Raw genomic sequence first — 12,720 nt, 5'->3', positions numbered from 1 at the left:
CTATTTTTTTCTGTATTTCTACCTTCATAAAATCTTTGACCCCTATTACTTAAAGGCTACAAATCACAAGATACCCATTTATTCAGCCAATATTCATGTTCAGATTCATGTTCATGTCCACATCATGTCATCCTGTGGGATAGGTGCTGAGTATACAGCATTGAACAACACACTGTTGGAGGAGGAAGATATTGAACAAAATAAAAAACATTAAAAAAGAAACTTGGCTGTGCAGCAGAGAGTGAGGATAGAATTTAGAGGATAACTCAGAGGCTAGAGTAGTTGGCAGATATGCCATGATGATGTCTTGAACTAAAGTGGCAACAAGTGAGATAGAGGAGTGATCAGATATGTGATATATTGGAAGTAGAATGGATAGCACACATAATGATTGATTGTGAGGGGACTGAGGACAAGGAAGGAGTGAACTGTTGTATCATATTCTAGAACGCAGAAGACTGCAGGAGGAATTGGATGTGAAAAAGATGACAAGTGTGGTTTCAGACATGTTGGGGCAATATTCCTATGAGAAATATGGAGGTGTAAGTAGCTACAGGAATACATGAGACACTTGGGCTGGGGGTAAAAATTGGAGAAAAATAGATGCCACTTGAAGCATAAAAATGGGTAAAATTACCTAGAGTGGAATTTTAGCCTGAGCTGAGAAGATACAGAGCCAAATTTTAAAGCCAGGGAAAGGAGTAATCGGCAAAGGAAGTTTAAAAGATGCCAAGGGAAATTCAATGTCCTGGTAGCCAAGAAAGAGAGAATTATTCAAAACTTTGTGAGACAACATAGGAATTCAAAAGAGAGGTGGTGGAGGTGGATGTTGAAAATTTCTGAGGAGTCAATCATTTTGCAGATAAGAAATATTTATAGATTTTGGCAAAATAAAAATCATTGCTCACCACAGTGAGAGAAATTTTTATAGAATTGTTTTGGAAGGAAATATACTGGAATAGGTTGAAGTGTAAACAGAGTGTGAGAAAGTACAGAGACAATGAATCAAAAGAAATGTATTTGTCCTATATCTTATGGTTGAAATTTACTGAGGCAAATCCCCCTGATGGACATTTAAATTGTTTTTGGCATTCATTCCCACTAGTAAAAAATGGTACAAGTACTTTTTGTCATTTTTCCTAGTCATTTACTTTGGATGTATTTCCAGAAATGGTTCTCATAATTGTATCATTATTATTATTAGACAAAAAATATGAGTCTAGTACAGCTAAGAGTATCTCCTGGTTGGTTAATCCCATTCAGTTTTCTAAAGTATTTGGGGTTACATGTTGTTTTCAAAATTCTATTACTCCTGGGCCAAGTTAACAAGCACATTTTTTAAGAGTGTAAAATACAGGATAAATAACTTCTGGACTTCCTGAGAAATTAGCTTAAACGAGCATGAGTTTCTCTAGCAATGTCTAGGAACAATTGGGCTGACACAAATTATCCCTCATATCTAATTTTAGCAGCATTTTCTGTATTATTTTTATAAACAAAATACAATAGGAGGAAGTAAATACATCTAATGGAATTTTCAGCTAATGTTTTATATTACAGAACATTTACTTATTAAGCCATCATAAGTTTTCATTGACTATGAGTAGAAAAAAAATCTGAATAGATTGAATAGACTAAGTTTGTGTTCTATATTTTAAATTATTTTCTTCCATAAACCCAAAAATCCCTTGATAGTGAGCTAATATTACAATTTATAATAAGAGACATGAAAATGTTACTTTTAATATTGATGTGCTCTGTGTTTTAGGGTATCTAATTTATTGGCAGAACATGGCCCACTGGGATCTGGGGCCTACAGATCAGTAGGTGAATGGCTAGAAGCAATCAAAATGGGCCGGTATACAGAGATTTTCATGGAAAATGGATACAGTTCAATGGACGCTGTGGCTCAGGTGACCTTGGAGTGAGTAATTTTTCTGATAATTTTTACATAATTGCTGGGGCGAGAAAAATTGTTTGGAATCCAATCTGGATGAGGTCAAGGGAAATCAGTTAACCTTTGCCCATGTGTGACAGCTTTCAAAGAAGCCTGTTCTTTTTTAGCCTGTATTGTTAACAACTGCATGGTTAATGCTACTTGTGGCCAGTATCTTTGCTTCTTTGCTTCAAACAAATAGCATTTGAATATTTGAATAATTGGAATAACAGCTCCTTGGCAAAATACTGGTATTTTGTGTTGTGGAAAAGATGTTTTCTTGATGAAGTTTTTATACTGGAACCTATGTTATATGAATGTAATTACAAAACAAACTGTAAGCACAATTGGTGTGGCTAGTCCTACATAACAGCAAAACATATTCTTAAATTTGGGCTATGATGAATACCCGGGTAGCAACAGCTTAAACAAAGCTTCCCAGGCAGGAATCTCATTTAATCTCTAAGTGGTGCACCTTATATTCTTGTAATCCAAGGATATATTAGATTCTGCCTCTGATTTGTTATTTGGTACAATCTCAGTGGAACCAATTGTGCCCTTTTCTGTTTGCACGTTTAAGATAAAATTTATCAAATCTTATTAAATAAAAATCACTAGAGTTAAGCATTAAATTCTTTAAGGTTGTAAGTTGTTTGTATTTTATTATATACTCTGTATGTGTAATTATTTTAGCCTAATATTTGTTATTTGTGAAAATTAACTGTTGTTATGGTGGTTCCATCTAGCTTACATTAACATGAATAATGTTTTAACCTATGAATATGATGACAACTTACTTTAAATTACCTACAAATTCAAAGGTTAAAATATTGTTGTGAGGATTAGAACATGGTAGAACATTCTAAAGCACTAAACCACAGTCCTTATTCCATTACTTCACATAATATTAACACTGAGCACTCACCATTTCTATTCTGGCATTCTTTGACTCATTGAACTCACTGCCAGTCCACACGAAAGGTAACAGGGTACCATCATTTGTCACCAGTTAATGTCACATTCTCAACATTTCTTATCCTCATCCCTATAATGCTGGACCTAAAATCACTACTCAGCATGCTCTCTTATGTTGCTGAACGTCATCTTCACCATCGCCTCCAAATTGTATCTATTTGATGACACGTATGCTTTGCCCACTATTTCTTTCAACACTCAAAGAACTCATTTGTGCTATATTTAAAATAGTAAACAAAATTTTGTTGATAATTTAAAACTATTTTTACATGATTGCTATTTAATTTTTCAGTAAAAATGGTCATTTTAATTTATTAAAGTCATTTGTCATTTTATATTAAAATGATACTGTAGGTATTTCTTCTACCCAATGTCAGATTACTTGTAAATATATAATAAAATTATTTGCATTAAATGATGTCTCTTTTTTTATTAAAATAGCACATATACCTATGTGTGTGTGTATGTATATACATATATATATATATATATATATATATATATATATATATATGTATATATATACATCCACTATCTTTTTGCTCCTCCCTTCACAGAATAATTTTAATCACAAATAATGGTTTTGCATTAACTACCTCTGTTTTACTTTATCTCTTTGGGGCCCCCAAATACTAGAAATATGTTGAATATCTTAGCATTGCATTTTAGCATTTCATTTGTTGATTTTAATTATTTTCGCTCATCTTTATTGTCAGCTCCTCTATCCCCAAACTCTCATTTTGTATGTTTTGTTTAAAGACTTAAAGCCTTCTTCTCTCTTCTAATTATGGTTCTCCAACCCATTTCTATTCTCCGGTAGTTTTTATCTGATCAATTTTTCTCTACTTGGTTCAGTTTCTTCTCTTTGTCTCCATTACTCTGCTATCTTGTTGCCTCTGGCTATATTGCCTCTTTTCTGATATTTTGTCTTTTGATTCATTTACCTTAACCGGAAGAGTAAAGTGAAATTTGGAAACTGTGCTAAAATCTTCATGTTCAGAGATGTTTATCTCCATGTATCAGTTGCTTCAGACTCCTGGGCCAATAAACATATTCTTTACCATGAACTGAGCCAGCAAACCTCAAATCCAGTGAAGCTGATTCCTTGGAGTCCCACACCTTTAAATATATGTCCTCTTGTTTATTGTGGTTTTGACCACATTCTTCCTGTTTGGCAAGAACACATTTATCAAAATGTTATTTAAATAACTCACAGAACAGTGAGTAATCAGTTACTTGTTTGGTCTGGAATATACGAAAAAGACTATCTGTGCATTTTGCTCGCCTTTCACCAAAATAATTATTAAAGGCACACAGCAAAGGAGCTGGGATATCAGCAAAGACAAAGACAAGCTCTTAAACACTTAAGATAATGATTTTTTACACATGGCCTTTACCCAATATTTAATACTAATTTTATGGAGGCTGCATATGCTATAATAATACAATAAATATTATTGTCCACATTATTGCCAAGGAATAATAGAAATTGAGAACTGAAAGTATACCTGTAATAAATACTTGGGGGGGGGCATGATCAAATCATGATTAATGGCATGATCAAATTATGACAACAAGAATAAACACTGAAGGGGCGCCTGGATGGCGCAGTCGGTTAAGCGTCCGACTTCAGCCAGGTCACGATCTCGCGGTCCGTGAGTTCGAGCCCCGCGTCAGGCTCTGGGCTGATGGCTCGGAGCCTGGAGCCTGTTTCCGATTCTGTGTCTCCCTCTCTCTCTGCCCCTCCCCCGTTCATGCTCTGTCTCTCTCTGTCCCAAAAATAAATAAAAAACGTTGAAAAAAAAAAAAAAAAAAAAAAAAAAAAGAAATTGGCTTTGCCAAACGTTTAAAAAAAAAAAAAAAAAAGAATAAACACTGAAATTTAGTGAATATTTGTGCAGTTAAGAACAATTAATATAAGGCAAAAGATCAAATTTCCATATAATTAAATTAGAAAAATATGTGCCATCAAATTTGTTCTTATATTGGGTTCAAAAAAAGGGAGAGAAAATATTACAATTTTTCAGAACTGCTGACTTTGATAAAAATTTTCCATCATAAAGGTTTAATTTTGTTTGCGATTTCCTTACTTCTTTCTTTCTTTCTTTCTTTCTTTCTTTCTTTAGTTCTTTCTTCTTACTCTTTCTTTTGTTTGTTTATTTCTTGCCAGTAACATACATATATGGCTTAATGTGGAAAGAAAATGAACAGGTTAACAATCTTAGAGTTAAAATGTGTTCGGCAATGTGGTTTTCAACTTTAGATGTTTCTGTCTGCCATCTCTGTGCCTAAACTTTGCTATTCTGTGTACAATACACAGAACAATTGTTGTGGCAGTAATGGTGCAATCTGTACTATGGTGTGTAAATGCAGTGAATTGTGGTTGACAGGGGGAATTGTTAAGCTTGAGGTGAGTTGCAAATTGAATCCAAAAACCTGTATTAAGGACAGTATTACCACTGCTTTTTAAACTTCTTGTCAGACCAGCACTGTCAACTTTTGATTATTCAGAAGACGAACAAAATCCAGTGAATTTAAATATTATGCCAATTGTGTGTAAACTGAAGAGGTTTATGTTAGTATCATTTATTCAAATGGGGTCTTCAACTACCAAAATGGAAGTTTCACAAATCTAGGGCCAAAATTTATGCACACCAATTCAAGCAGAGTTTTTATCTTATCAATAAAGACATTATGAATAATGTATTACACACCTAAAATACACATGGGAGTACTTAGTATCCTCTTCATTCTACATAATTAAGCTAAAGTTTCTAGTCCAACCATCACTATGTCTCACTCACTGAAAATCATGACCAAACATGGTTAATCTTTGCCAAATGTAAATGTATTTATCTTGTATAGTAGATATATAAATGATTATCAGGAATCTTTAAATGAACCAAAAAATTTCAAGCATACCGTTAATGGCATGATCAAATTATGACAACAAGAATAAACACTGAAATTTAGTGAATATTTGTTAATCTCTCTTCTCCCTTCTCCTATCCAGCCAGTGTTGCTGGGGTAAATACCAGTGATATGGCTAACAGGTGTGTAAAGCAGAAGGGAGAAGTAGTGAGGGAATGACTAATCCACAGATGGGTGAACTAAATCCTGAATAATCAAGAGTTGTTCCAATATCAACTAGACACCTCTTGTTACTCTATGGTTTTCATTCTGCCATTTTAGTATCATAATATCAGCGTTTTCCATTGTTTAATATTATAGAGTAACATTTGAAAATATGCTGAAATGTAATTCCATCAATGCCAGTTCATTATATTTGCAGCTTTTCTAAAACTGATATTGCTTTGTTGACAAAAGCCAAGTTATTTTTTATGTAACAATACTCCTCTTATCATGTTTAAATTCATAAGTCTATGCTGAATCATAGTTTATCATCATTAGAATTGGCTTTGGGTATTACTTAAGATTACACATGATCATGATACATTTAGTGTAATATTTATAAAAGAGACACATTTATAACTTTACCTTGGGTAAAATTTCCTATATAGAAAAATGAGATGAGTAAAATAGCATATCTTGCATCATTTTCGAAAAACTTTTCAGCAAACACTGTTAAGTAGAGCAGCAACTTCATTATCGAATGTTAAATACTTTAATTTTTAACAAATTTCTCTCACATTGTTACTGCTAAATTGACCATTCAATATGTACTTGGCAGTACAAGAGTAAAATAGGAATGCTTAGAAGTCATGAAAGTATGAAGCAAAACTACTTAAAATACATTAATGCACTTAGCAATATTGGAATAAACCTTTATTGAAAACATTTTTCTAATGCTATTTTAATTGTCATTTGTAATATAATTAGAAGAATATTAAATACAAGTTTTGAAGGAACTACTTTGCTGCCGAGAACAACTTTAACTTGCATAAATGATCTTATTTCTCTCTCACCTTTTCACTGAAAATCACACTGCATAAAGGTATATGGACATTGCATGCATTATACTCATGCGATTTTCTAAATCTCTGCGCATTGATTTGACAGCTTTTGAAATGACAAGTCAGATTTTTAAAACATCAGCATTCCATTAAAGACACACATAATTTATGGCAATATATAAAATGCCACGTTGTGTTTTTATAATTCCATTTCTTCCATGGAAAGGAGGAGGTGGGAGGGAGGAAGAGAGAATTTCAGTGGTCTGACCTTCCGTATGCATCTTAGGGGATAATCATATTATAAGGTGACCTTGAAAGAAATCTTATATTTAACACACTGGAGAAATTTACACAAATTTAACCCAAAATCTAGATGTATGAAATGTTCTGAAGAAAGATTGTATTTGCCTATGAACACAAGCTCTATAACAGCATTTATTACTCAAATAAAATTCCTCAAAACATGTGTCCTTTAGCAGGATATAGATGTCATAAAAATTTTAAATTTCAAAAGCACTGAACCAGAGTCTTTCTTGCGGTCAAGTTATTTTCAGAGAATGAAGTTATACTTATGTATAATATAGCTACTATATAATTAAGAAAGGGAAATGATAAGTCAAACCAGTGATTTGATATCAGTGAAACAACCAAGTTTGGAATGTGGGGCGCATGTATGCACATCACACACACACACACACACACACACACACACACACACTTTAAATTAAGATTTCGGTATTATATATTCAAAATCCAGGCTGTTTCAGTGGGAAACCTATAATTTCTTTTTCAGGTCTTTCAGAATAAGTTGTGATGATTATTTTCAAAAGCTCATTCCTAATAATTGGTTTAGCCATATGAGTTGTGCAGTCTAAGTATGTATCTATAGCATCAGTACTTTCAAATGGGTATTTGTCAGAATCACCTGTGGGTTTATAAGGCATATGATAAACCATATGTTTTAAAACTCCATTTCAATTATTAATTATTTAAATTCTCTAGCAGAGAATGATTATTTTCAGGTTAAGAAATTTTCATCCCTTTCACCTGACGTAGGTCCAAATTATGCTAGTGACCGGCCATGAAGTATAGGTTAGCTCATAACTGAAATTGCCATGAGGTATAGATTGAGTTACCATAGCCTCAAAGAAGTATGTGTTCAGCTTCCTTCATTAAATATTGTCTTTCTTTAGAATTTTGGATATTTGATGTTATAGCTACAGAGTTCTCATTTTACGGATGAGGAAATTATTGTAATTTAAAGTACTTTGTTCAAAATCAGATCTCAGAGTAATGAGAAATTTTTAAAGAGTATGGACTTTGATCAGGTTCCTGGTTTTAGTACTAGCCCTGACACCCACTAGCTGTGTCATCTACTCAAGTGATTTAAATTCTGTAAACTTCATTTTCTCATCCATGAAAGATTAACAGAAATCTATTATCATAGAGTTATGTATTTTTCCAGCATGTAGGAAGAGGACATCTTAATTCTCACTTATTATCTTTATATTAGTGTAATAGTTGTCAACTAGGGAAGATTTTGCTATTCAGGGGACATATGGCAAGAGTTTTGTCTTGTAACCACAAAGGGTCAACAGTAGTGCAATGCTTCTGGTATTTGGTGGATAGAGGCCAGAGATGATGCTAGATATTCTATAATGCACAGGATGGCCCTTAAAACAAAGACTTATCTATCCCATAATGTTATCAGGGGAAAAGCTAAGAAGTTCTGATGTAGTTGAAAAGAGAAATTTATTCCCATGCTAGTCAGTAACTCACTATTTTATAGTCTATTTCATAACTAATAATAGTGATTTTGTTTCAAAGTGAATTTTTACTGTTTTCTTTTTCTTTTTGCTGATTATCTTCCATGGCTACCATTATAAATAAATATATAATATAATATAATATAATATAATATAATATAATATAATATAAATATATTTATTTTTTACACTGATGTTTTATAGTTTTAATATTTTCTCATGTTCAATTCTAAGAGAGAAAGAACTGTGTTGCCACCATAAGTATCAATTGCTTCTTTTTTTAGCTACTTTCCATTTCCTGAAACTCTCATAAAAAACCAATGAAACATAAAGGGGCAAAGAAACCTAAGATATTATTTAAATAAGCAATTATTTCCAATACTAATATAGGTAGAGCCTAAATACCCATTTCTAAAATTTCTATCCTCTGATAATTAAGAGATTTACTTGTTTCTAAAGCTATCCAATTTTACATATAATGATTCTAATGTCATTGTCTTCAATTCTAAGGAAGTCTAAGATAATCTGAAGTTAATACATTTACTGAATGCACAAATATTCTGTTACCATAATGTGTTCAATAAGGTAATTATCTGAAGAAATATAACATGGCAAACAGTTTGGTCACCTAAAAATCTTAAATTGTTATTTTTTTTCTATAATTAATATTGCTATTTGCCAAACATACCTGAATAATTTTATTTACCAAATATGTACCTCAAGGGAATAGAATTTCTGAATTTCCTATGAAATAACAATTAGGAACCATGGGCCCTGACCTTGAACTCCATAATACACTATTAATTTAGAAATCTAAACATTTATAATTTTCTTTTGAATAAGGAAACAGTAAAAATATATCTTGGTTGAAAAGACTTTCTGATAGTGTGTAATCTTCAGAATGCTCTAAATGCCAAGAGAGCCTAGATATTATTTGGTAAAGGAGGAAAACTCTGGTATTTTGGGTTCCAAGTAAAAAATAAAAGACCAGTAAAACCTTGGTTTGCGAGCATAATTCATTCTGCAAACATGCTTGTAATCCAAAGCACTTGTATATTAAAGTGAATTTCAAGAAGCATTGGCTCAGTTGTGATCATGTGACATTCGGTATCATGTACTACTGGCATTGCAAAACATTTTTCCTTTATCCAATTAAAATTTATTAGAAATATTTGCTCGTCTTGCAAAACACTCGCAGAACAAGTTGCTCACAATCCAAGGTTTTACATATTTGAAGGTGTTCTGATAGCAATGTAGTGATCATTATCCCATAAAGATAATCTGTTATATAAAATGATTGTACTGACTGAGTCATTTGAAGAGTATGGTCTTTGACTGCTTAACTGTAAAAATTTTAAAGTATATTTTATGCCTATTTCTTCTAGCAAAACAAAAAAGTTCTTGTTCCTGTTGTAGGTCCACATTTTCAAAATTATTCAATGAAATTGTACCTTTAATTTAAATATGTTATTGGTAAGCGTGCAAATTTATTTTTCCACTAATCTGTGCCACCAAAATAATGATGTCCAAAAGATGAGGTGTGGGGCAATTATATCTTATATCAGTCCTTATGTTAAATATTTCTTGGACTGCAAACAGATTTTCAAGGTACAATTTTGAAGCCTGCCTTTGAAAATTGGACCCGATATGTCTCATATCAGATTGTATCATATCGATGTCTCATATAGGATTGTAATCTAATTAGCTTCTGCAAAATGTTTGTATCTTTGCCAGCGTGAAAGTATTGAGGTGTGCTACCAATTGAATCAATACATACATCCAATGTGTGCTTTCTTCATACAGGGATTTGAGACGGCTTGGAGTGACTCTTGTCGGTCACCAGAAGAAGATCATGAACAGCCTTCAAGAAATGAAGGTGCAGCTGGTAAATGGGATGGTGCCACTGTAACTTCCTTTTCATGTCACTTCGTCAAGTGAATGATTCTGCACTTTGTAAACAAGCCCTGAGATTTATTTTAACAAAAAAAAAAGGGGGGAAAAGGGAAAACTCAGTGATTTCTAAACCTTAGGAGAGCCTTGGTTCAAGCCACAGAATTTGTAATCAGTGTTTTACTAAAATCTCCTTATCTTCCTCTCAGTGTCTTCGTTTTTCATGAAGCAAGTATAACCCGCATAGAATAAAAACATGAGGTTAAACATGATCTTATGTTGCAACAAGAAAATCCTTTCCACTACTTCTACAAAATTTTATAAATGAAAATATAACTGTATAGAGCACCTTTACAGACTGAATTAAGGCAGCCCCTTTCAAAACTTCCAAGAATCTACTTGAAAGGAAAAGTTTATAGCCATTTGTGGGCTAACAAAAGCTGCAATTTCCTGAAGTTTACTTCAAGTCTGAATTGTCTACATAAGTGTATTGAAGAGCAATATGATTAGATAATTTCCTAATAGATACCTTCTTTTGTAATTTTAAAATGCTGTTACACAGCGTTAAGTTATAGAAACTAGTGTATAAATATGTTGCTTGATCAAGGACAAGTACAATACAGGGTGTATATTTATTTTTCTTGTGTTATAAAATTTATGTTTAGTTGCTCTTCTAGAAACTATTAGGTAATAAATGTGTATATACTGTATCATTTGCTATATACCCAGGAATCAATTTAAGTTGGAGTTTCGTGTGTGATGCTTGCACATGCGTGCGTTACCATTCTGCTTGCATTTTTAATAGTGTTTTAATTTTAGCAACATACAGGAACGAGTGTTCCAGAGTGTAATAGGAATAGGAGAAATAGGGAAGCAGTAAAACAAAATTGAACACAAGCTTGTGTCTTTCTTCCTCTCATATGTCCAAAAGCTACTAAATCTCTTTATTCACTAACGGGAAATGTCTATAAGATTAAATCCCCTTTGGCTTTTTGAAAACACTTTGTGATATCTGTGACAATGCAGTTCTTCTAGCCATTAATCTTGCACCCCTGTAAGAAATTTCACCTTTCTGAGTCCCAGAAAATACCTTGTCAAGCAAAGTTGACACCGAAGGGCACATTTTCAGCAGGATGTAGAAGGATTTAACTGTGCAGGCTTCTGTTAATGTTGTTAAATCCAGGCACATAGCACTAAGCATTACCCCTAAGTGTTAATCCTTTGTAACCATTTCCCTTGTGGTTCAGCTGTAGACATTTTGATACTAAGGCAGCAATGGAATGATGAAATATATATATATATATATATATATATATACACATTTCCTTCAGAATTTTCTTTGTTTCAAGATTTAACAAGTTTTATTTGTTGGTGGCTGTTTATTCATTTGGTAATTTCATCTTGTATTCAGTTTCATCAAATCGAATTTACTTTGATAAACCAGTCTAAAGTATTATTTAATTGGCTTTCTTAAGGAACTTAAGATATGTTTTGTGTACATTTTATGTGCCGCATTTGGTTAAGACTGGCATTTGTGGTACAAATTATACGGTTTATTATTAGAGTTCTAACAAAACTGACTCCTTGGTGAAGTAACAATTTTTTATGATATTGCATTTTATAGAACCATGGAAAGATACGTGATTATTCAAGGAGCACAGCATTTGAACAAAGTATAGCCTACTTATGATTATCAAGGGCAATAGTATATTGAAGTAGTCTGGGTTAATGGAATCTATAGAAAATATTCCTGCATGATATTAATGGTGTTCTCTCTCTTTTCCAAGCACTTGTTTTACTTGAATGTTAGCCCATACAAGAATAAATCCTTAAGAAATAACTTCTTTCTACCCTGCCCACCTTTTACTTAAGCAGTAAAGTAACTCCTTGCTAAAGAACATGACAAAGAAAGAAAGAAAGAAAGAAAGAAAGAAAGAGAGAAAGAAAAAAAAAAGAAAGAGAAAGAAAGAAAGAAAGAAAGAAAGGAAGAAAGGAAGAAAGAAAAAAGAAAAAGTTGTAAGCAACTCTCAGATGGTATATTAGTATATTTAATTTGGTCCAGTTTTGGCTATAAATACTTACTAGGTCTATACTATACCATGGGTTCTTATAAAATATGCTTCAAGTATACTTTATTAGTTTAGTGAAATTTTCAGAGAAAGTAAAGAAAGGTGGATTTAGCATTGTCTTGATAAAATCAGAAGTAAGCAGGCATCACTATTATAAAAGATGTCTTTGT

General features: G+C 32.6%; 1 protein-coding gene across 9 annotated transcripts in view; it reads left to right on the top strand.

Moving 5' to 3' along the window:
• The window catches only part of EPHA5 (EPH receptor A5), a 342,710-nt gene extending 330,949 nt beyond the window's left edge, over positions 1-11,761 (top strand). For 8 of the 9 annotated variants that reach the window (XM_060654963.3, XM_060654961.3, XM_078446064.2 and 5 more), the window contains 2 exons: positions 1,769-1,924; positions 10,395-11,761. In XM_060654963.3, the coding sequence (XP_060510946.2) occupies positions 1,769-1,924; positions 10,395-10,500 (262 nt within the window). In that variant the 3' untranslated portion in view covers positions 10,501-11,761. Of the gene's footprint in view, positions 1-1,768; positions 3,290-10,394 lie in introns of those variants that run through there. The other variant, XM_078446066.2, reaches the window with a different exon arrangement.
• The last annotated feature ends 959 nt before the right edge of the window (positions 11,762-12,720 follow it).

This window comes from Panthera onca, chromosome B1, assembly GCF_046562875.1.
Source record: "Panthera onca isolate mPanOnc1 chromosome B1, mPanOnc1 haplotype 2, whole genome shotgun sequence".
NCBI classification, from domain to species: Eukaryota; Metazoa; Chordata; class Mammalia; order Carnivora; family Felidae; genus Panthera; species Panthera onca.
The sequence above is the reverse complement of the archived record's forward strand: the minus strand, read 5'-3'. Positions and strand labels throughout refer to the sequence as shown.